The following is a 24,865-nucleotide window of genomic DNA, read 5'->3' on the forward strand; positions in this document are numbered from 1 at the left end:
AAAGAATAAATATATTTCATTTTGACTGAGCAAAAAAAATTCGCCAACAGTAAAACTTAATACTATTTATAGCTTTTTTAGTACAGTTTTTTTAATTTCATTAAAAAGGATCCAATTAGAAATTAAGAACCACCTCTTCCTGTTAATTGAAATGGGATTCTATCTGGCGCAGTTTCCAGCTTAATTTCTCGATTCGTTCGCTGATAACAATTTCCTTCCCGACTTTTAAATTTTTACAGCCATCAATCTACTAACCGAAAATAAACTGAATTGACCAGTTCAATAATATATTCAGGCTCACAGGTGGTCACTAAAAAAAAAATGGAAAGAATAGTCCCTAAAGTGTGCCAAGGCCCCTGAAGGTCAAATAAATTGCTGAGAGAAAGAGAGTATTATAATAGGGTTTTTTTAAACGGATTAAAAAAAAAATGAAAAACGGACTCTTAGTTTTTGGTGCCGGAATTTTCATTCATTCACTCACTTTATAATTTATTTTTTTAAACGGAGACCGGGTCGTTTTTCGCGTGGGATTTTTAACGTTTTAACAGAAAAGCTTGTCGAGTTTATTCCTGGAAGCTAAAAAACAACTGCTCAAATTGTTCTGTTCATGTTTATATACGTTTTCCCATTTTATATTGTTTGCCCTTCCGGGCAGCGTCCACATTACCTAACAGCATTCCTGGTTTTCCGTTAATTAATTTTATCTTTATTTTGCTTTAATTTTAATTAAACGCTTTGCATTTTAATGTGATCATTTACCGGGAAGGAAACTTTATTTCAGAGTTAAAAATTAATTAATTTAAAATTGTTATAGTATAGTAAACCTTTAGAGAGCTGATCAGGACAATTGAATTAATTTTTGCCTTATAGTGGGCTTTAAAAATCGAGAGGGATTTATATACGCAAGGGGATAACTAGCATTTGGAGCGAGCAGTTGCGCAGTTGCGCCCTAAAATCGATAAATGATTTAGGACAATGTAAGTGCTATTATATAGTTCTACACGGCGGGCGTTTTAGATGAACTTTCCGATGAACGTATAAATCCTAATTACATTTTAAACCCACTGTTTTGTTTTGAAAACCATTAATTTACTTACTAATTTCCCAACTTATGTCTTAAAAGGGCACAATATGTATTCGTAAGTGCTTCCTCTTACGATTCATATCAATTAACTGATGCATAGTGCATCCGAGACATAAGGGGGCATTTAGCAGCCAAGCATTCAATCGGTCTAGAATTAACTCGAATCCCATCAATGTAATATGCAGAATCCAACGATATTAATTAGTTCGGTATTTGTGGGTGTATTAGTAAACATTTGCCTGGTTTACTTCGATGTTGAGCGGTAATTAAAGGTCCCCGGCAGCATAATATCCCGTTTACCGCAGCATTATTGTATGGATACCTGCAATGCTCACGGTCGCTCAAACAAACGAGAATTTTGAAAATCCGATCGGTAAAATTGTTATTTAATTATCACATAAAAGGGACCGATGTATGCGACCAAAACATTTAAACAGATTTTAAGTTTGAAATGTTGGTTTTTCCACAATTCCGAATTTTAATATCTGCGAACAATAGAACGGCGACTCCCGAATGGATTTTCGGAATTACATTTTTGACGTCCGGACGACCAAAGCTGAATGGGTTTAGGCAATTTAATCAACAAATAAAAATCTCTGATTCGTTTTTTTTTTACGGTTGACGAGTTGATTGATATATTATATCGTTTAACCTGCCAAACGCAAAATTTAATTACATTCGAATTTAATTTTTCAAGCCATCAGCTCTTGTCAATCAGTTCTTAAACTAATTATTGATATATTATATTGTATGTAAGATTACTTTTATAAACCGTAACCCAAATATCCCTAAAAATAACTGCTACTGTTACAGTAGTTTTATTTTATTCCAATTACTGGTGAAATAGAGATGGAGAAGCAAATGGGCGGAAGTATTTATTGATTCCGTTTTAATTAATACTGCTATTTGTTTTATGAATTTACGTATATGTAGATTACAAGTCCTAACAGTTTAATTTCAGATTTCAGAATAAATGTTTAATTTCCGCGCAGTTATTAAATTAACGCTCGTGCAAATATTCAACTTTATATGTATTTATATTCACTTTTTTTTAATTGTCTATAAAACTGGCAGAAGCATCTCGTCGAGTCGATCCAGAATGCCATCAAAGTTTGCTATTTAATATAAACGCTTCCCCCATTTGTAGTGCGGAAAGTAAATTGAATATTTTATACAAATATTGTCAAGGTGAACATGTGGCCTTGGCACATATATTTATACGTTTATTGAACCTAACAGCCTTTGGGTGCGCATGATGTTATTTGTAACTCCTATTAGGTATATAAGTGGTGCAGTTCAAAAATAAACTTGAATAATCACTTATTATTAAGTGAACTCTTTTTATTCCATTTTTCTCTGAGTCTTGGGTAATTTCACCAATTTCACCACAACTACCTTTTCAAAACAGTAAAATAAAATGTAACAAAACTAAATGCACACGCCATAAACATTCGCGGTGGTTGGTTTTTCCCGACTTTGTTAAAACATAAACCGTCGGAGTAAAAAGTAACTCGCCGACCTCTTGAAACTTTGTTGTTTACGACCTACGTCGAACAGGAATACGTAATACGTGTGCTAACACCAGCTACTACGGGGAGTCGTAATTTTTCTTAAGAGACAACAACTATTCCGGAGGTGTTTCACCCGTTTTTGCTCTTATTTATTTTTGTAGGTATGAGCGAGAACACAAATGTACCCAAAACCAATAATGAAATTGCAATTACAAAGGAAATGATGGCTTTTATTCAAGTGTTAACCCTCGTTCATCGGTAAGAGGGTGATTTTGGGGTTTAGATTTCCATTAGCATCGCAGAAGGTTTAGTGGAAGAGATATGTTTGTTGAGACACTTGTTGCTTTGCCTTTATCATTCTAATTTTCTAGATTGAACTGGTTTTTTCGCCATCGCCTGTAAAGGGGATCAGGTTTAAGGTTAAGGTGCTGAATTTCTTGGTTGTTCAACATAAATGTTACTAAAACAACTACTTCAAAAGAGTTTTTTTTTTGTATTAATAAACTTTAAAATTCATAGGTACTGCAACTAATGCTGCCAGCGCTACCATATATAATAATAAATGTCCTATAATATATAATCTTTATTGTAAACAACTTAGAGTAAAAGATAGTTCAAGGTGATTCAAGAATGAAAAAATTGTTTATTGATGTCATTTGAAAAAAACTGTCAATTCATTAAAAAAAATACCCGGCATACAAATCGGATTACCACCGCGTTCACCTGAAAAGATACTTGAGAGTTATCGTTCCCGAGAGTATATTTCCAGAAGATAAAAAGATCCCTGAAACGCCATAAAAGATTTAGGGGAATCCTTCCTCTCGACCGTGTAAAAGGAATTTGTTATCTTTTCTCGCATTCGTTTTATAAACGCCCGGACCTCATATACCATTTGAATGTTCATTCAGTAAATAACCAAAGCGCTCCCGTTCAGCGACGGACGTAAATCACCCCACTTTCGACCATTTATTATGACAAATCTGAATTAGGAGGGCCTTTAATTTATATATACTTTGGTTTTAATTTTTTTATGTGGTGAATCAATTCATTGCTGTCAATAGGATAAAACTGGAGTTTTCTAGAACCTTAAAGCATGAAGCCACAGACAAATCCTTTTGCGTTTTGGATCCATGACATCATAAATCATTCTGGAGTGTTTATACGTTTTAACTTCTGTATATTATCTGATAAACCCCGTAACTAATATAATTTATTCTCTCGAACTGGTGCAACTCTTTTGATATAATGACTGCTTGTAAACAAGATTATAAGAGAAGCCGTTGATTACTTCCTCTTGGTGTACTCTGTAATGCGCCTGGAGTGTTTCGTTCCTTGTGCAAAAACGGATTAATTCTTGGAAGGCGTTAAAATTGCCATGAGCATATCCGCGAAACCCGTTTACCGATTTAAGTATGAATGACAGTGCCGTTTCCTAGTTAAATGTCTTTAAAAAAATAAATATTTTGCTGAGGTCTTTTATTTGTTATACCCTTAATAAGTGTGCCAAGTAGTCAAACAATAAACAGTACACCGTATAATTTACAAAGTTTATTTTATAATATTCAAAAACTCGATCCAACGGCTTATTACAAACTCGATTAAAGTACAAAGCCCTTTTCCAGAAATAAAATATTTTCCGGTTAAAACTGCTTGTTAATGTCGAAATAATTTTAATAGCAGTTTTAAACTGAGAAGCAAATTGTGGGTTTACTATTAAAATATGTCACTAAGTAGCCTCTTAAACATTTTTTTAAGACCATTAACAAAAAGCGTCTCTCTAAATCGAGAAGAGCCAAAGCTCTAAAAAAATCAATGAAAACCATAACAAGCTCCGATGGAGGAAAAACAATAGTTTCAAGGGAAACAATGAAGAGCTCGCATTAAATCAGCTATTCATTCAGGGAGGCCAAGGGGTATTGTTGCGTTATTAATAGAGGACGGGCGGCGCGAACTTTACGTCTCTATCAGGGCAAAACATGACTGATGAACAAACAATTTAATTACCATTGTTTCATAAAGGTATTCGCTGATTTTGGGCCCTAAATACCCTCCCAGATAACTGAATTTCGTAGGCACACATAAACTCAATCATACGGTCAGTTTGATCCAATATCCAGGGAAAATTAATTAATTTTGATAAAGAGTGCCGCCAATGGAGCTTTCTACAGTGACCTCACTATATGTGTTTATATGATATTAATGTAAATATTATTAGAAAAGTCTTAACTTAAATTTCCATACAAAAGAGAATTAAAATTCGCTTGTTCCTTTCCACTTGCGTTGCTTTATCCAAGCTGTGGCGGTAAATATGGATAAAATAACGAACCACAACTTTTGGACACGATGTATGCTCTCAAATTTTTTTTTTCATACAAAAGATTGGTGAAAAATTAATTTTTATTTTCAGGACCTCAGCGGGGGTAATAGCAACGACAGTTCCGGGGGTCCGGCGCCCGGGACTCCAAACTCTCAGGGTATGCGGCCGACACCCTCTCCTACAGGGTCAACGGGGTCCAGGTCTATGTCACCTGCAGTCGGTAAGATTTCTGCCCTTTCCTTTAATAAATAATAACAAAAATCATCAGCATAGACTAGGAAAAGGGTTCCGGTAAATATATTAATTATGCATCGACAATGATACAGCGGTGGGATCAATGTAACTGATAATAATAATTTATTAATTACATATGCACCATAGCTTGTGTGCATTTACAAATGTTCGTCAGCTTTTCCGTAAATCCGGTGTCTACTCGGTTCCGCTATATAATTTAAATGGGTTAATTTAAATCCAGCCAGTGGCCTTGGGACGACCATGCCGAATATATGTGTAGCATATTCGAAAAGAATATTATATATAAAAAAAATTTCTAATGTCGATTATTTATTGAAACACTAGGACAAAACATTCCTATGCCCCCACGTCCGTCAAGCAGCCAATCAGATGGTGGAAACGGAGGTGGCGGAGGGGTCCAGGCCAGACTTAGTCACTCACCAATGCCTCCAGGTTCCGGAGGATACGGACCTCCAGGGCAACAGTCACCACATCCCGGTTCCTACAAGGGGATGGTACCCGGACAAGGGGGTGCACCACAGAATTCACCGCAGATGCCGATTTACCAGCACCAGCCTGGTCAGTATCCTGGACAAGCTGGCGTTTACCCTCCTAGAACACCGGGAAATGTAAGTTCTCCATTCTTGCCTAAAATAACGTATAATAGTAAATATAGGTCAATTTCTGCCCAACAGACTTCTTTCATAGTATAATCATCACTGGCTCATCTATAATGTAATCATGACCGTATTATTTATTCTGATTTATGTAAATACATTTATGTACGGAACTAGATGTAAAACAGCTTGATTTGTTTTAAGGAAGTAACTTTGTAATTTGCATAGGAATGTTGCATCTGTTATCTTTCCAACTTTTCACCCTGCTGTTGAAAGCGAGAGTCTCTGTGAAACTTTTACCCGGCACGGGTTTATAATTTAATTTAAAAACCCTTTTTATTTCAATTGCACTGTGTGTATTTATTATTTCGTTCTCGGTGGATTTTGCAAATAAATTTGATATTTCTGTTGTCCAAATTACGAATTCTATCGTAAAATAAATAAAACACAATGTAAGTAATATTGTTGCCAAATATAACGTAAATAATGCCGCAATATTGGCGGACAAAATGAATTTATCGAAATGTGTTTGAATAATAATTTCGGTATTTTTTTAAACGGATTTATTGTACGAAAGTGACAGTAGGATAACTTCTGCCACTTAAAATGCAATATACTTTCAATGAATAGTCATTTTAAAGCATTTATAATAAATATTTTTCTTTGGTAACATTAAAAAATTAAATTAAAAGAAAAATCGTTCTTAACCTAACATGTTCCTACCATATTTCTATTGTTCTATAATTCACGTTCTGAGAACGTTGTCGCGTACCAAGGAATTAAATATAACCGGTCATAAAGAACGTAATAGCAGTTCTCAATAAAATAGATCGGAGCCGACCGTGTCATGACCTACTCACAAACCAGCAATTTTTTTATGTTGAATTTTTAAAAGCAATTCCGCAACTTCCACAGTTTACTACTACTGAAATGTGACAGCGCTGTAACTAATTGCACTCGGTTATATCCGCAATCAATAATATTTAAGCTGATATAAATTATTCTTCGGTTTCGGTGATCATAAATTTAAGAGACAGATCTATTACACCGGATTACTTGGATCTATTAAAGGGGTTTGATTTTTATCGTATCGATAAAAAAACTAAATGTTAGCCAATCAAAATCAATCAATGCGTTGTTGTAGAAAATTATGCAAAAAATATAAACGTTTTTACGTCAGAATAAAAACTCTACGTTTTAATTAGAAGCGGCTAATGAAAAAAGTGTTTTAAATTTTGCTACACGGTTCGAAAGATCGGTCTCCCGTCTGACGTGATCTCAAAACAAAGGACGGCAAAACGGGAAAAATCGATCGAAACCGCTGCTCCCGTATAATTGGGAGGTTTAATCACAATTTACTGTCTCCGCAATCAAAAACTTTATAGAAATTTATTACCCGCCGTAATATAAAAGTGTTTGGTTATTTCCACTATTTCGAGGCTGTAATTTATAAAAGAAGTAAATTTTTATCCTTTAATCATCTGTATAGTTGGTTTACCTGTAATTGTAGTATCGGTTTTATTATTGAGTATATATATGTCTTAGAAAAATATTAAGAGCCTTTGTAAACTTCACGAACAACCCAGTGACAATGTATTTTAATTTCTGTTTAATTTTACAACTATGATATAACTAACATAATAATATCTTTCAGTTTGGACCGTCAGGTCAAGGGTACGGTCCGTCATCAGGTTGTCCGTCACCAGGTCCCAGTTTGCGACCCCCACACTACCTCAAACACCACTTGCAACACAAAATGGGCTTTGCGGCAGTAGGTCCGGGATCTGCACCTCCCAGTCCTGGTCCTCCGCCCCAAAATTTTCACATGGGCCCTCCCGGAGGACCTCACCACCACTCCGGTATGGGACCTCCGTCCTCCATGGGACCGCCTAACATGCCACCATCGAGCAGTCCAATGTTGACGAACAATTATCCACATGAGGGTGGTCCCATGCCTCCACCGAGTTCTACGCCGAACTCGCATACGCAGATGGTGAACGATATGTTGGATAATGGGATTACGACCACGTCGCAGACTTCGATGAATACTCACGTGACTGCGACCTCTGGTGGATCAGTTACCTCGGTTGTTACCACTGGACCGGATGGTGCTCCTATTGATGAAGGTTCGCAGCAGTCTACACTCAGTAATGCTTCTGCTGGTGAGTTAAAATGCCAGATACATTTATTAAAAAGATATAATTGCTCAATAAAGATATTATATTTAGTAATTATATTAAAAAAAAAAAACTATTTCGAGCTCTGATTTATAAAAATAGATGAAAAGTTAATTTATATATTTAATAATATAATAATAATTATTAATTTTCTTATTTTAATTTATAAAATACACAACATAAATTATAAAATAAGGCTTTCTAATGGAAAATCGAAGCATAATTACCATTTTCCCTGCAGAATTATTGATATTGGAAAACATTTTTAAATCTAATTAAACGGCCATGCGAAATAATAAATAAATATGTAATTTTCAAGTCAGTACGTTTTATCGTATCAATATTATTCTATTAAATCGCGAAATAACAAACGCGAACGAAAAACCAACACCGCATAATGAATTAATACCCATACAATAAATTCAATCAATTTTTAAATAATGGATTACAGGTCCGGGTATTATTTTCTTTTAATTTCGATTTATTTAACCGTACATCGAACAATTTTGATTAGAAAGACAATTTAGATTCTTACCCTGGATTAAAATTCTGCTTTTAATCCGGGGTATACATAAATGCTGCTGCAAATAAGAGAAAGGGCATTTCTTAATGCTTTAAAATTGATTATAACCGAAACGATATTGTGGCGGCGAATAAAATCGGACACCCGTCGGTTTTAAAATTGATTGCTGCAATAAATTCGACAGCGCAAATACACAATATGTTGCTGCCTTTAAGTATACCGAGCGGGACAATTTATTACCGCTTGTCACTCGTCTTGATGTTGCAATTTTATATTATTTGCAAATATTAACCGCGAAGAGGACAAGGACTTAACAAAGATTTTTACAAATTTATTTTTATTAATTTTTACCTACCTGATATTTATTTTCTTTCTTGAAGCCTCTGGTGAAGATCCAGGCTGTCCCCAAACACCAAAATCCAATAGGAAAAATGACATCGGCCACTACGGTCATCCTTCCACGCCACAAGGTGCAGTCCAACACGAAGACTATGGTGAAATTAGCAGCCCCGGTTGGCCTCGCACTCCTGCTAGTCCGGTGAGTCAAAAAGTATGAATCCCATTTTTATGTTAACTTTTTTTCAATTTAAACAAAAAACAGATTGAGTTCATGTAAAGGGTATCTTAAGTTCAAGTCTCACTATTGTCATCTCAGAAACCATAAAAAAAATACAGAAATAAAGTAAGGGTTCTATGCAGGGCGAAGAACGAATTAAATGATTATGGTCTTAACGATTCCAAATGACAAACTTTGAATTTTAGAAATCCTTTACAATGAATAATACATCATTTTTTTGAACTGTCTTGTTTTATTTTCCAAAAAAGTCTTGTCACCTAACCTGTGATTGCCCTACGAACCAGGTTCGGTTAAAGGCTTTTTTTGTTTGAGTGAATTGTAGTTGTGTCGCCGTTTACCGGTATTTTTTGGAAATATTACATGTGTTTTTTATTCTGTGTTTTTGGATATTGCACTGGCCGTGAACCCAACACAATCCCCTGTAATTTAAACATTTTTTGGTCTCAGTGTTTATGTCTTGATGTATTTTTTGTGTGGCACATTTAATTTTTGATATTGTGACCTGTTTCTGATTTGGATGCACTTGTATTTTGATTTGATTTAAATATTTGGTTATTGTACAGTGCACACTGGTATCATTTTTTTTAAATTAAAAAACCTCGTAACATGAAAAAACCATTGGGCATCTTATTATATTAATATTGTGCCTGAATTAAGTTATAGAAACAAAATGAGATCTAATTATACTGGTATTTTTGCTTAACAGTAAATTTGTTTTTTAACATCTCGTTGTATTACTAATAATCAATATTGGTGAGAGAGTTTGTGAATGGCGGCACAATAAGCAATTTACTCTTTGACATCTGAAAGTGTCAATTTTCATATTTAACTGATCGGGTATTTGCAGGTGTTTAACAGTCATGTGCCTCCACAGGATACATATCGCTCAAAGGTTTATATACACATTTTTATTTTTTTATTAGTATGTTTGAGTGCTTGCATGCTTTTCAATTTTGTAAGAAAAGTGTAGTTTATTTTCGCTTGCTAGTAGATGTTGTTATTAGATGAGTTAACTGGCCAATATTTAAGTATTATGGGGGTTATTATTTCATGGGGTTGATCCGAAAGAGTTTTTGCCGTAAATCAAAAAACATATGTTATGGTAATATTGATCAGTTAACAAATAATCTGTTCAATTTGTAAATAAACAGAAAACTTAATGTATTGTAACTGTCCAAAAACGTGACCGTTGGGTGTGGTGTCATTTCAGAAAACGGACAGCCTTAGCAAATTGTATGAGATGGACGAGAGCCCAGATCGTAGGGCGTGGCTGGACAAGCTACTCGCTTTCATGGACGATCGCAGGACTCCGATCACCACCTGCCCCACCATATCGAAGAACCCGCTTGATTTATTTCGCTTGTATGTTTATGTTAAGGAACGGGGTGGCTTTACGGAGGTTTGTACCGTTTGTTGGAATTACTTTTTCAGCTTTTCAATTTTTTTTTAAATTGTAAATGTGGACAGTCTTACCACGTTTAATTCACACGTTATGAAACTACTTAATCGTACCAATTCTAAAGAAACTGACAAAGCTGGCTAGTAAATTATTTGTAAAAAGAACGTCACAATCCCAATTCATTAGTATTTTATTAACAATCTTGTAAAGCAAAATTATGTATGTTTTTGATCATCTTTTTGGGTGAAACTCGTTTTCATCAATTTCATTGACATCTTTCCAGGTAACAAAAAATAAAACATGGAAAGACATTGCCGGTCTTTTGGGTATCGGCGCATCTTCCAGCGCAGCTTATACCCTTCGGAAGCACTACACCAAAAATTTGTTGCCCTATGAATGCCAGTTTGATAGGGGTGGCATCGACCCTCAGCCTATAATAAACCAGGTGGAGGCAAGCAGTAAAAAGAAGGGTGCCAAAGCGTCCTCGGTTCCTTCACCAGGTTCTTCGAATTCGCAGGATTCGTTTCTGCCGAGCAGTGGAGGTGGTTCTATGGACGGCTATGGTGGATACAATGGGTTTCCGCCTTCTGGTAATCCAGAATATGCGCAGAGGCCTTCTGGACAGTCTGCGCCTTCACCACACGGTGGTAAGCTGTTTTTTTTTTTTGGTTAAAAATTTTGTTTGCTGTGAAAAAATTTGATTACTTCAATAGAGTATCGCGAAAAAAAGATTTTTTATCTATGTACCTATACACACCTGTGAATTTTCATTAAAAATACTGAAATAAAATTATACATTTCATATCGACAGTTTACGATAAGTTGTAATCTTGGATATCACCACTTCGGCTTATAAAAAATCCGGAATAGATGAAATTAATGGTTTTAGGTTTTTTTATTTCTAGACCAAAAATTTTATATATTTAATATAACTTTAATTGGACCTATATGTATGATATTTATACTAAATGTTGAGTATTTAAAATAAAAACTTCATAAAACTTGCAAAATAGATAATTTTTTGTAAATTACAAATGCCTGGTTGTTAAAATGTAGCTTCTTTATCAAAAAATATAATTCTCTGGTCCTGCAAGTCTAACCAGAATATTAAAAAAAAAACGATTAGTTATCAAAAGCACTTCAGACTTCTAAACTTGTTTTTCCAGATAAAAACGTCGAAATATCAATAATATTTTACTTAAATCGGAGCTCCATATGTGTCACGTCACCCGGTACTTCGGTTCGGTTGATAACCATAGAAATTTCTTATCGCCATCTTCCACCTCTAATTAAATTTATCACATAGCAAATAGTACAAGGGATTTTGATATTTTCAAATTCGAAATGCGTGTATTATTGGTCTGGTACACGGTGTATAAACGGGGACACACTATACAGCACAGTTTAGTCGCTTATTCGAGTAATTTTTTGCACGGTAAACAACAAAATTTTTTTCACATGAAGCTGCCATGCTGTGCGATTTTCGATACTCGGTTCGTCGCCGCCGATTATTGTTAGTCGGCATTTGGTTCGCATAATGTTTAGTATTTTTGTCAGTGAAATAATATGTACGGAGTATGTAGTGATTCACATAATAATAAATTGTATGGTTATTGGAGAAAAGGTATAAGCACCATTTCTTTAAATGTTATAGAAGTCACTATCTCATTTTTATCATTTATCAAGTTCTTTAATACTCATTATTTCAGTATTTTGATAATTTGAAAATCATACCAAACATTTACTAAATGAAGCCATAATCAAGCAAAGTAATAACGACGAGTGCACCATTGTGTTTTAGACCTTAATTTAAATCTCAGTCTAGATTTATTCATGAATTTCTTAATATCAATAATTTATTTGTTCTCATTTTAAATAACCTATTGTTTATCTTTACAATATTTCCTAGGACCCATAGAATTTTGTCGGAATTTCTATACATAGATTCTTCAAAATATTTGTTAAAAGCGATAGTTTAGTAAAATTATAATTTATATAATTATCATCTTGAATTTCGCCGATAACACCGAATAAATTTGAATTTCTTATAACCAAAGTTTGTTTGTTTGTTTTAGGTTCTGGAGGTGCAAACCACCTAAACAATGCAACTCCAGGGGGTCCAAGTCCTGCGGGTGGGGTCTCCGACAACGTGAGTGTCTCAAATCCGTTCGATGACGTTTCTCCGAGCCCCCCGCCTCGAGGGGGTCCATTCCCTGGTGGACCCCATGCTCCTTATCCCACAGGTACGTGTAGATTTCTTCTTGAGTAGTTAACTTATTTGCACGGTGTCTAAGGGAGCGGTTTTGTAGAATATTACTGGTCACAAAAGCTTTTAGATGGTAATAATTTTCTCGGTTTGTTCGCAGTATTCATCGTTATTGTTTTATTTTACTACATAGTTGTTTGATACGTCACAGGTTTCATATTACAGAATTTTATACTTAGTCCATATTATAAATTTAAAGTATAGCGAGAGAGGTGAATCTAGTTCGAATACATCTTCCACGTTAAGTCTCAACGTAAAGGCAGAAATTAAACTTAAATGATATAAGTAGTGGTGTTCTGTTGTCGTTTGTTTTCATATAACGTTCTAATAATATGTTTGCTTGAGTAACTATTTATTTTAATTTACTTATTATTTTGTGCATGTTATTAAGAATGCTAAATATATGAACAGGTTATCCGCCAGGCGTAAGACCAGTCTATCCATATACAGGTGATTCTTCGGGTGGCCCACCGAGCGGACAGCCCAGCAGTGGACAACCGCAGACTACGCAGGACCCGTATAATCGTTATAATACTGGCGCAGCGGCTGGATTTAGTCCAAGGCCACCATATGGAGGCCAAGGACAAGGTGGACCCTCTGCTACACAAACTAGCTCCGGCGCTTATCCTGGACATCAAGATTACTATAGACCAGATCAGGTGAGGAAGCTTAACTTTTGACAAAAAAAAATTTTTTGGCACATGTAAAACGGCATTTTTCTTAGAACTCTGCGGCCGGCGGTTATCCTCCTTCATCAAACAAAAATATGCCTCCACCTGGTCAACAGCCTCCCAGAAGACATCCAGACTTTGCCAAAGATCAACCTTATCCTCCATATGGACAACCTAGGACCCAACCCATGTATGGTAAGTACAATACTGGTCTTAAACTTACTAGTGTACAGCTAACTTATTGTTACATTTATTTCCAGGTGGTTGGCCAAATAATAACCAATACAGACCACCTCAGTATGGGACTCCAGGCAACAACCAGGTACCGCCTCAGCAATGGAATCAAAATCCACGACCTGGTGGTCCATGGCCAAATAACCAACCACCCTATCAAGGTGGACAGGGTGGGCAAAATCAATGGCAGCCAATGAGCCCTCAAAGTGGACAAACCCCTTCTTCTGTTAGACCACCACATAGGCCAGGTGGCAAACCGTTTCCACCTATAATGCCTCAAGGGGGTGCTCCTAAGGGTTCTCCCCAGCAGCCTGTTGGGAATTCATATGGACACAATCAGATGCCGAAGAGGGAGATTACATTTCCGCCTGATAGTGTTGAAAATGTCACTCCGGTTTTGTACAGAAGAAAGAGGATATGCAAGGCCGATTTGGGTAGTGTAGATGCTTGGAGGTTAATTATGTGCTTGAGATCTGGAATATTAAGCGAGAGCACTTATGCTTTAGATATGTTGAATATTCTTTTGTTTGACGACTCGTCAGTGGGATACTTCGGATTAAACCAATGGCCGGGATTGTTGGATCTGTTGCTGGAGCATTTCAAGAGGAATTTGTCAGATATGTTTGACGGCCCCTATCCCAGAGAGGAGCGAAAAGACGATTCGGAAAAGGAGGTCGATCTGGGCAGTGTCGTGAAGCCGGTAGATGCTGGGGTAAAAACGGTCATCCTCAATAAAACTCCGAACTACACAATGTTGTCTCGAAGGGGTGACCAGGTTAAGTTCGTCGATCGTCCCGAAGATATCTTTGTTCAAGATAATTTAAAGGATTGGGACACCCGTGGCGAAGTAAACATTGCTAACACTTTAGCAGAAATCCCTACAGATCCGTGGTATACGGATGCTGAGCATATATTGCCAAACTTTCAGGCGGAGTTTGGACGAATACCATTCCATACGAAGTTAGATGTGAAGAAAGATAAGAAGAAAAAGAAGATTAAGAGTGAGCCGAAGGTAGAGGTGGAAGAAGTGAGCGAAAGTCAGCCGTCGACCGCGTCCCCCGAAGAGGCACCACCGCCTAAATTAAGTGACAAAAAACGTATTAGGACAAAAACATTAAGTGACGTGATATCTCGAATTAAGAAAGAGTCGTCGGAAGAGAATGAAAAAGTGCTCATGTTAGAAACGTCGTCCGCGAAACTGGACTCGGTTAAGACTGAAGTAGCGACAAGTGAGAACAATAGTTTGACTTGCGAGGAGTCGGCGTCCTCGAGTGTAGATCTGAATCTTAGTGTAAATGGTGAGTGCAGTAACGGTACGGAGACTAGTAGTGAACCAAAAAGGATAGGCGAGAAGTCATGTGTAAAGCGCAGGCGTTTGTCCGATTACGAGGACGAGTCGTATTCCAGGGACGAGGCAAGCTTGTATCTCATCACTGAGAGCCAAGATAATCTGGGCAAGAGATGTATTTGTATATCCAATATTCTTAGAAGTCTTACATTCATTCCTGGCAATGAGGTTGAGTTTGCCAAAAGTATTAGCTTTTTAGCGCTTGTAGGGAAATTATTGTTACTGCATCATGAACATCCTCCGAGGACCCAAAAAACTAGCAATTATGATCGCGAGGTGAGTTATACTATTTAACTGTACATAAATTCAGTTTACTGTTTCCTTTTTTAATTTGTTTCAGGAGGATGCAGATTTTGCAGATTCATGTAGCAGCTTACAAGGTGAAAGTGAATGGTGGTGGGAATTTTTGGCACAAATCCGCGAGAACATTCTTGTGTGCATTTCAAATATATCCGGACAAATTGACGTGTCCCTCTACGAAGAAGAGGTCGCCAGGCCATTATTGGACGGTTTACTTCACTGGGCCATTTGTCCGTCCGCGACTGCGCAAGATCCGTTTCCTTCACTCGGTCCGACCTCATTACTCTCACCACAGAGGCTCGCCTTGGAAGCTTTGTGTAAACTATGTGTTACCCCCAGCAATGTAGATTTAGTGATAGCTACTCCACCGTTCTCCAGATTAGAAAAGCTATGCGTAGTACTTACCAAACACCTTTGCCGATCCGAAGATCAGGTGCTCCGAGAGTTTTCGATCAACTTATTGCATTATTTATCGGCAGCAGACAGCAGCATGGCGAGGGTGGTCGCGGCGCAGACGCCCTGCGTCTCCCTCTTGGTGGCATTTATTGAGCAAGCGGAACAAAGTGCATTGGAGGTGGCCAATCAACGCGGAATTAGCGCACTCCGGGACAACCCAGATTCGATGGGAACCAGTTTGGACATGCTCAGACGTGCCGCGGCTACTTTGGTGTTCCTCGCGCGACACGTCGATAACAAACCGTTGATGGTGCAACAGGAGTCGAGGCTGTTGGCTCTCGTTATGAGCCAGATATTAGATCAACAAGTGGCTTTACTTATTTCCAAAGTGCTATATCAGATATCCCGTAGCTAAGTGTAGATACTACCGGGAGGAAATTGATCGATCTGGCAGGTGTACAGAATAATCTATGTATAGCGTTATCTACGTGACAATTTACCATTATTTAGCCCAGAGTTGGTCCGGACTTTGACTGAGGAGTAAGTAAAGCAGATTGAAGACAAGTTTTTCTTTTATGATCAGTTTTGGGATTGTTTTAAAACCCATTACGATACTGATAAACCGCGTGTTCAGGTTAGATGAAATTGATATTTTAAAGTCTTAATTGTTTGAATATCACCGCTGTTTAAAATTATATAGTAAGCATACAATAATTATGATACAGAGTACATTTAAAGGATTTTAAACAATTACAATTAACGTTCTTGTGCACCCGCACGTTTATTTGTTTGCAGTCTAGTTGTTTCATAAAAGTTTTAAAACAATCTCAAAGTCACTCTGTTAACAAATATATATATATGTATAACTTGTGATTAATTAATTCTGCTTTACTTGGATCAGCTCTGGTCTATAAAAAGAACAGAGTGTATGTGGCGTGCTTGTGAAAAACATTAATGTGAGACCAAGACTAGAAGGAGATCTCCATCTCTAAAATAGCTAATCGATTCACTTAGTGTAATCAATCCATTAAAATTGTACCATTTTGTAAATTAAGCGACATATGTCTTTCTGGAAAGTGTTAAACATACATCCATGTTACTTATTTTATGTTATTTATTATTTGATATAAAAGAAAAACAGTATGTTAGTAACTGCAGCTGACCCAGCTCCATTAGAGCTGTAGTCTTCGTAACCGTTTATAAGTTTTCTGCGCATGATGCGCGTTCACTTCTTATTTCATGTTTGGTATTACTGTGCGAATGCTTTATACATGTCTGATAATGAATTTAATTAAATAAATGTACAAAGGAAGTACCGAAAATGGTGTTTTTATACAAGTTTTAATTTTCTGTGAATATTTAGAAATGTTTTATACATCCCATTTTAGCTGTTACATTTAAATCTGTTATAGATTGAGAAAAAAAGGATTGACTGTAAATTTAGATATTGCAGTCCAAGAACTAGAACTCAAAATGTAGTTTGAAATATGTGGTGATATTTTTCTGGCTGTAGGTATATTCATCTTATGTATGATTGCATAATGTAAATTAAGTAAATGCTGAATACACTGTTTTCTCTTTAATTTATATAAATCCCTCATGCCGGAACGTATTTTTTGCTAATTCTCAATTTCATTTAAGGTGATGTGTTAAATATTTTAATGTTTAAATGGTTTATATCACCACAACATAAAATAAAAAGATTTTTAGTAAGTGTAAATATATGTCTAAATATTTATTTGTTGGTTTTGTGAATTTTTAAAATGTTCCTCTATATCAAAAACAAAAGGACAATTCTGTAATGCAAAGGTATTGCGAACATCTTTGCCTGATACGATTGTAGGTAAAAGATCAAGTAGGTTAAAAAAAGGATCAATTAGTTAAAAGGAGGCACATCATTGAATTAAATACATAATCGTTTCAACACCGTTTATTGACTTAACCTTCAGCCATTTTTCTTGGATAATGAAAACTGTAAACATGTTTAAAAAATCTAGTTTCGAACAAAAAATTTTAATTAAATTAACTGACTTTAGGTGTCACTAAAAGTGCTATCTTGTACAACAAATCAAAGTGTTTTGCCATTAAACGGTCCTATATAAACGACATACAAAATTACGTACATTCAAAAGAAATAAAAAAAAAAACATTTATTTTTTATCATTGACTCCACTTGCAAAAACGAAAATCTCGCAAAAAAAAAAACAACACCAAAACCATTGCTACAAACTCGAGTTAAACATAATTTTTTTTAAAGTAGACTAAAATAAACTATCTATATATAAACTAAAATATAAAATTTTTTTACACTTGTCTTAGAAATTAAATGAGTACAATCACTAACTTGACATTAATTAGAGTAAAGCTAAATTATAAAGGTCTGACAAATTTCTTCTTATGAAAGACATATTTTAGAATCAGTGTCACAACACATTAAAATCTGTATTAGCATGAATGAAAAATATCAATTTAATATTGTTTTTATTAAATTATACTCTAATTTAATAAGGAATCAAATTGACAGACCCCAATAACATTACTGATATACATTCTGGACGCCACAATAGTTACAAACGAAACTCTTTATTCACACAGATTCGCATTATGGGGGATATTTTTATTAAAAACGCGATTTTAATGAACAAATGAAAAATAAGAAAAAAAATCGCATTCGAAAACGAATAAGTTATGGACATCCCCACGAAGTTCTCACAAACATGCCTCTTTCGAACATTTCAAATAAAACTGACACCAAACTCGTACTCCCTGGTCCAAATTAAAATTCTTAGGTGTAATGATATAGTTATTTATATTTTACATCTGTCTTTTTCAGGTTTTAGTTGGTGTCATTTTTGATTGGTGTTCTCACTAAAATATTACGTACAAGGTGATTTACGTACAAGATTGAAAAATTACAGAGGACGCACCTCATTAAATTATCGATTTACCATCAAAAATAACACCATATTATTAATGTCAAATGACTTACTCAAACGATGTATCAAACATGGTACCTAAGTCGCCAAATGGCGCCGCGCCGCTGCTATCTAACATCTGCAACATATCAGATAACTCATGTGGTTGTGGTTGCGCAGGCGCGCCCGCAGTGCCTGGCAAAGCGCCTGTTTCTGGCGTTTGCGCACCTTGCCAACCGGCCCATTGATACGAAGCAGGAGCTGGTGCAGGTGCTCCTGTAGACGAGGCTCTGCCACCTCCACTTAATTGAGTGTATGTGGGACCGGGAGAACGTGGACTGGGTTGGCTGTGGCCATATTGATAACTATCTTTTCCTAACCTTGCTAAAACCGCCGAACCGGAACTCGCGGGGGTTTGTGATGGGGAACCATATTGAATTGGGGATTGGGTCGGTTCGTAACTGCTGTAGACATTCTGACCACTAGCAGGTCGTTGCTGGGTTTGTTGGGGATCTGGCATCAAGCGAGGGAATCTCTCATCTTGTCGTTCGTTGCACGCAGATGTTGATGTCATCGGCATATACTCGCTCTGTAGATGGGTAGTGGGAATCATATGAGTGTACAGTCCGGTGGTCTCTCGACGTTGCAGACTGTAGTCGAGACCGGGTTGTTGCTGGTAACTGACTTGTTCGGTTTCAGTGTTGTTTTCTGTTCCGGAATGCAACGATTTCGCCGTCGTGTTTGTACAAACTATATATTCGACATCGTCATTGAACGGGTTTAGGAAGGAAAAGGCGCTTGTCCGTAGCCACACATATTCCCGGTTTTTTGCTCTAAACCGGTACATAACTGAAAGCACTTGTCCTTTTAGTTTCAGAACTGAAAAGGAAGAAAATACGAGGATAAAGCTTGTAATCGAAAAATAATACACATACTTTATTTCTCTATGTATTCTTATGTAACAAAAAAATAGTTTTAACAGCTACACGCTTTCCCAAACGTTATCAGGCTTCAACAAATTTCATAGTTTGCATTTGAAACAAATCATTGTAAAGTCACGTATCGAATTTTACATATTAGAGATTTTTATTCATAAACGAAACAAAAACTGCAAAATGAATACAATGTTGTTGTAATTAACAAAACAGGTGGCTAGCCAGTTATTGCGCTTTTGTGGGTCAACAGATTTCTACAGGACTGTTTTAAACATTTAAATAGGTAATAAAACTATTTTCTGATTTGTACAGAATATAATTTTAAAGAACGATGGCTTTAAAAATATTTTCAACTTTTACCTTGTTCAAAACTATCTTTCATATGCGTTTGATCTTCGTGATGGAAGAAATCGAAACAGCTTTTGCCAAGTAACTCTTGCGGAGTATATCCAAGTAGTCCCACGACCCTCTGATCGACAAACGAAAATTTCCCATCTTTTCCGTGACGTGAAATAAACTCCGCGTTACTATTCGAACCAGAGAGATCACTAGTGTTTGGTGTCGACGTCACTTGCAATCGTCCGATAGCGACTAGGCAGCAATGCGCTGTATGCATATCTTCTTCCGTTTGCCTCTCCATTTGAACACCTGGGAACATATCTGATATTTCCACATATTTAGTAGGGGTAAGGTATGGGAAAATCGTACCAGGTATCATAGGTCGATATATGAATTTAAGACACCTGATACGATAAATTTTAATATGAAAACTGATTTAGGGTCGACAAAAAGCACAAGTTTACGTAATTCCGGCTTCATTTGAAGCCCATAAAATAATTTTCCATATAAAAATCGTGAGTCGCTTACCTGTTGGGGGCCAATTTTTTATGTAACCAGTACAATGAACTACCGCGAAATTTTGTCCATCCCTGCCTGGCCCTAGGCTGTTTCTTTGCTTTAACCGGTTTAGATGTCCTACTCCCATGTTTTCCGGTGACAGATTTCCTATTTTCATTCTACAGATAAAACCTCTCCGCGAACCCATACATAACCGCATGGATGCTAAAAATGAGTGGTATTAACAATAGTATCAAAAAAGATAGGGGTTGTTTAATGTATGAAACTTACATTGATGTCCCTCCTTTTTAACCGTTCCAGTTTTTAAATCCAATATTCTGCCAGTGTTTTGGGGTTCTTGAGTGGACAATTGTTCCCGAACCTTTTCCACGTCCTCCGGATGGATGTTGTCGTAAATACACGAGCCGTACCAGTCGCTTTGTGTGTAATTCAGCACCGGAGAAACGGAATCTGATACGTAAATCACTCGGCCAGTATCACAGCTTACAACGAACAAAAAACCGTCTGCCGCCTCCAGGATCAGGTGCTTCAGCTCCTGGTCGGTCAGGAAGGAAGGTTTGTAGGTGCCATCTGTACTTGTGTTGCCTGTACCTAAAGAAAAAAATGGTTAGTAAAACTTTAAAAAGTAATTATCGATGTTTTTTATTTACATTTAACGAATCCGTATTAATAACATCAAGATTTCAATTCTATATTCTCATCATGTGTAAAAAAAACGAGAATTATGTTAGCTGGCATTAAAGTCACTTTGCGTGTAAACACATAAATTCAGAAATCCTCATAACGATACGATTCCTGCATTGCATTATTATTTTAATTATTGTTACCGCTCGTTTTAGGAAGCAAACCATAACGAAGCGCAAAAACAAACATGAACACAAATAATTGCGATTATCTTTAAACTGTTTTCTTTTGCCAAACGCTTAATTATGTTCTTATGAAGAGATTGTCACACGAACGTTAGTCAACGCCGAAAGACTTAATATTTCAAACAGGTACATTATTTTGAATAAAACTTTTTACTGACATTCTTAGAAGTCTATATCGGATATGCGAAACGCACTATGCATAAAAAATTCAATGATGAAGTGATCGCTCTTTGTACAACTTAACGTTATATTGTTAGAATAATTTTACCGTTCATTTTTACAGGGACATTTTAATGATATAGCATTATAGACTTAATTAGCCGTCTTCATCAGTTTAAATCGGTGTGTTTGCACTATTAGCCAATAAAATACAGTAACCGATTTTAAGTAGCACTACCATAAAATACACGTACGTAGGCGCGTATACGTCTACCAGTCGAGCGAAATTTTTAAACTCAAGCAGTTGGGATGAAATAATTCATCTTTTTAAAAAAAAATTAGATCCTTAGCAACCTTTAGACTCGAAATGTACTGTGTTGTTGTAAGCCAAATGAAATAAAAAGAGAATAATGCCAGTAGGCATTTTTAAGAATATCTTAGGAAGAGCGTTGATCGTGGCCTGCGATAGAGATATTTAAATCGGATAGAATGTATGTAGTATGCATTGCATCGTCCACCCATAGCGCGCAACAAGGAAAAAACAAAAGGAAAAAGGGAGACGGCAAAAATGACGAATGCCATCCTGGCGGTATTACAACCTTTTAAGCAGTGGACCACCGTTTTATAAAACGACAATGGCGTGTAGATGATTTACTGGTATTCTTCGGGGCATACAGGACGGACTCTAGGAAAGTTACTTTTTATATAGTTAGGAACATAGTAAACCGATCCATAAGGTGGTAGTTTCCCTAGAAGCAACAAATTATTTTTAGAAAATTGATCTGTAAAATATGCATACCATATAGTAGGAAACCGGTAAAGCTCTCTTTCGATCGCGAAAAAAAAAAGAAGCGAGGATCATCAACATCAGCAGAAAAAACCGAAGAAAGCCACCTCTGATACCTCCGACGACGAGGGACGAGGCGACGAGACAGTACCATCATGTAATGGAGGTCCGCGCTGCTCGTACTGTGGCTGTGGTCGTACTTACTCGTACTTGTACACTACACAGCGATGCTATCGCCCGTTAGTTATGGGCCACAGAATTCCTACTCTCCGCTAACCAGGATTAATGTCCTTATTATTTAATCCCAGCCGAAGCCAATTTTTTTTCTTCGCTTTTTTTTGTTGTTTTCAAGTCAAAGGCAAACTACGACGCGACGGGCTACGGTGCTCGGATACAAAAAAAAAAACGAACAAAATATAAGACGATCGCGTCTTAATAACGTTGTATGGGTGAAAAAGGAGAAAAAAACGACACCACCGGTGTGTGCTTTTAAAAATGTTACGAAGATGGTAACGCGAAATGACTTGTAAAGTTTACGCCTTCCTTAAATTCCTTTTTTATCTTGTCCTAATTAACAATATTTACAGACGATTACATAAATAGATAAAAGTTTAAAATATATAGTATGCTAATTAAATCCCACATTTACAACTACAAGCCTATTATTTAATTAACAAATTTAAAAAATAAAAATATCCTGCCTTAATCCGCAGTTGGTGAATTAATTGGTAAACACACGAGTAAACGTTGAGGGATTTGTGCCTATAATGCGTTTTGTTTGCTTTCCGATTTCCATCGATTGTTACCGGGAACTGTTGTAAATTTTCTTTAATAACAACTGCATTATGATGCAAATATTGCTGGCATTTGAAATTGCTTTATTTTCGAGCAACACAACGGATTCAATTAAAACCCACGATTTTCGGACTATTTTCGATTAGTGTTTGTTTTTCTAAGTAAAACTCAATTCAGATTTATATAAACACTTATTGCCAACGAAAGAAATTTAAATTTTAAACTAAAAATGTTTAGTGAAATCATGAAAAATTTGTTGCATTATTATCGTCATAATGTTGCTCTTAAATTTTGCAAACAAAATTATCGACAACCCAACAGATTTAATTTAATTCACTCATTTAAAAAAGTAACAAATTAAACAAATAATTTACGATCATCTATCGCCATTTTTGCCTTGAATGCCCGTTGATAAAATTAAACGATCCATAAACTACAAAGTTGATGTCAATTACATTTCGAATACGGCATCATAAAACTTTTTTCGGTTTGCACTGGCCAGAGTTATGGACAGTTACTCCATCGTAAAAATGTCTACGATATTAAATTTTGTTGCTCGATATTAAAATATATGGTCGTCCGCACCGGACAGTCGCTTATTTTAACTCCTTGAACCCCGTTATAACCCGAAAAAAGTGTTACTGCTAACAAATGAGACGCGGCTAGAGTTAATAATGAATTTAATCAATTTTATAAAAAAAAAAATTGAGGTGATGAGAATTCAAGGCTTGGCCCAATCGCACGAAGTTATCGGTGATTTATTAATTACCGCAATAAAAACTAATTAATAAATGATTTGCTGAGCTTTCTAGGCAATATTTCTTGTAAATCGGCGGGTATAATTTATCAAACCGACAGTAATATTTCAACGGAAATCCTAAGGTTTAAAACATGATTGAATAACACTTAAGTGGTCTTGACACATTACACGTATCATAACCAACCCTTTGAACTTAGATGATTGTCCCAGTAGAAAATAAGAAAAGTGAAAACAATTACCTCTAAGAGCTTTCATATGCGCTACAGCCATCCGCAGGATGGTGAGCTTGTCAGGTTTCCTGGCGAGGGCGCTGCAGGTGGGCACCATGTCTGACAGCTCGGTAATGTAAGCTGTCATCTTGTTCCGTCTCCTCCTCTCGATTTCGCAATGGTTCTCCCTACTGTAAACCGCAAGAAAAAACCATCAGTCATTATATCTCTTATGTCAAATGTGACGGGTTGCAACTATAATGTGATATTTTATACAGGAGGCGAATGCCATTCTTGCCATTTAATACTTCTGTTTTGATTATCTTAAATTTGCAATAAATAAATGTTCATTACACGTTGAATATCTAAATACCCATACAGTTTTCTTTTATGTAATTACGACAATTACATGAACCATAAAACTAATGTTAGCGGCTATAAAAATTATTACGTTTTCTTTATTTCTCATGGGATGCCCTGTTGAAATATGAAATACGAGGCCTATTTTAAAATTTAAATAACGGAGAGATTTGGGCCGTTCCCACAGTTAAAAGATCTGTCGGATAGTGATGTGTACCGAGCAGATTCTCGGTGCATAATAATATGTTATTATTTTTGAGGTGTATAATACTTAAAGAGATCGGATAATGCTGTTTTAATCCCATATAAACCGCATGACAAAATGTTTCGAAATATCGGGGGCGTCTCGAAATTACCAAGTCATTTTCTACGAAATTGGCCCAAAAAAAGAGCAGGAACAATGTGTTATGTCTAATTCATTAAAATCCTTTTATCTTCGATTAGCTGGGGTCAACGGAGCGGCGTTCTTTTACACTGTCTTTTTTTCCATCTTGCCTCGACGATTCCTTGTAATGTTACTTGCTGATGAATTATACACAGGCCACGTAAAATTTAATGGAATAA

General features: G+C 36.2%; 2 protein-coding genes across 8 annotated transcripts in view; one reads left to right on the forward strand and one right to left on the reverse strand.

Moving 5' to 3' along the window:
• Positions 1 to 16,976, forward strand: part of LOC126748117 (trithorax group protein osa) — a 30,600-nt gene extending 13,624 nt beyond the window's left edge. For 2 of the 4 annotated variants that reach the window (XM_050457133.1, XM_050457136.1), the window contains 12 exons: positions 5,003 to 5,132; positions 5,492 to 5,775; positions 7,418 to 7,925; positions 8,844 to 9,013; positions 9,888 to 9,932; positions 10,251 to 10,439; positions 10,723 to 11,086; positions 12,515 to 12,682; positions 13,117 to 13,364; positions 13,430 to 13,571; positions 13,637 to 15,234; positions 15,299 to 16,976. In XM_050457133.1, the coding sequence (XP_050313090.1) occupies positions 5,003 to 5,132; positions 5,492 to 5,775; positions 7,418 to 7,925; positions 8,844 to 9,013; positions 9,888 to 9,932; positions 10,251 to 10,439; positions 10,723 to 11,086; positions 12,515 to 12,682; positions 13,117 to 13,364; positions 13,430 to 13,571; positions 13,637 to 15,234; positions 15,299 to 16,069 (4,617 nt within the window). In that variant the 3' untranslated portion in view covers positions 16,070 to 16,976. The remainder of the gene's footprint in view (positions 1 to 5,002; positions 5,133 to 5,491; positions 5,776 to 7,417; positions 7,926 to 8,843; positions 9,014 to 9,887; positions 9,933 to 10,250; positions 10,440 to 10,722; positions 11,087 to 12,514; positions 12,683 to 13,116; positions 13,365 to 13,429; positions 13,572 to 13,636; positions 15,235 to 15,298) is intronic. The other 2 variants (XM_050457135.1, XM_050457134.1) reach the window with 2 other exon arrangements.
• Positions 16,977 to 17,568: 592 nt separating this feature from the next.
• The window catches only part of LOC126748118 (aryl hydrocarbon receptor nuclear translocator homolog), a 32,440-nt gene continuing 25,143 nt past the window's right edge, over positions 17,569 to 24,865 (reverse strand). For 2 of the 4 annotated variants that reach the window (XM_050457140.1, XM_050457138.1), the window contains 5 exons: positions 23,972 to 24,132; positions 20,633 to 20,953; positions 20,372 to 20,566; positions 19,865 to 20,152; positions 17,569 to 19,448 (listed from right to left, as the gene is read on the reverse strand). In XM_050457140.1, coding sequence (XP_050313097.1) covers positions 18,640 to 19,448; positions 19,865 to 20,152; positions 20,372 to 20,566; positions 20,633 to 20,953; positions 23,972 to 24,132 — 1,774 coding nt within the window. In that variant the 3' untranslated portion in view covers positions 17,569 to 18,639. Of the gene's footprint in view, positions 19,449 to 19,864; positions 20,165 to 20,371; positions 20,567 to 20,632; positions 20,954 to 23,971; positions 24,133 to 24,865 lie in introns of all 4 variants that reach the window. The other 2 variants (XM_050457139.1, XM_050457137.1) reach the window with 1 other exon arrangement.

Source organism: Anthonomus grandis, chromosome 22 (genome assembly GCF_022605725.1).
Source record: "Anthonomus grandis grandis chromosome 22, icAntGran1.3, whole genome shotgun sequence".
NCBI classification, from domain to species: Eukaryota; Metazoa; Arthropoda; class Insecta; order Coleoptera; family Curculionidae; genus Anthonomus; species Anthonomus grandis.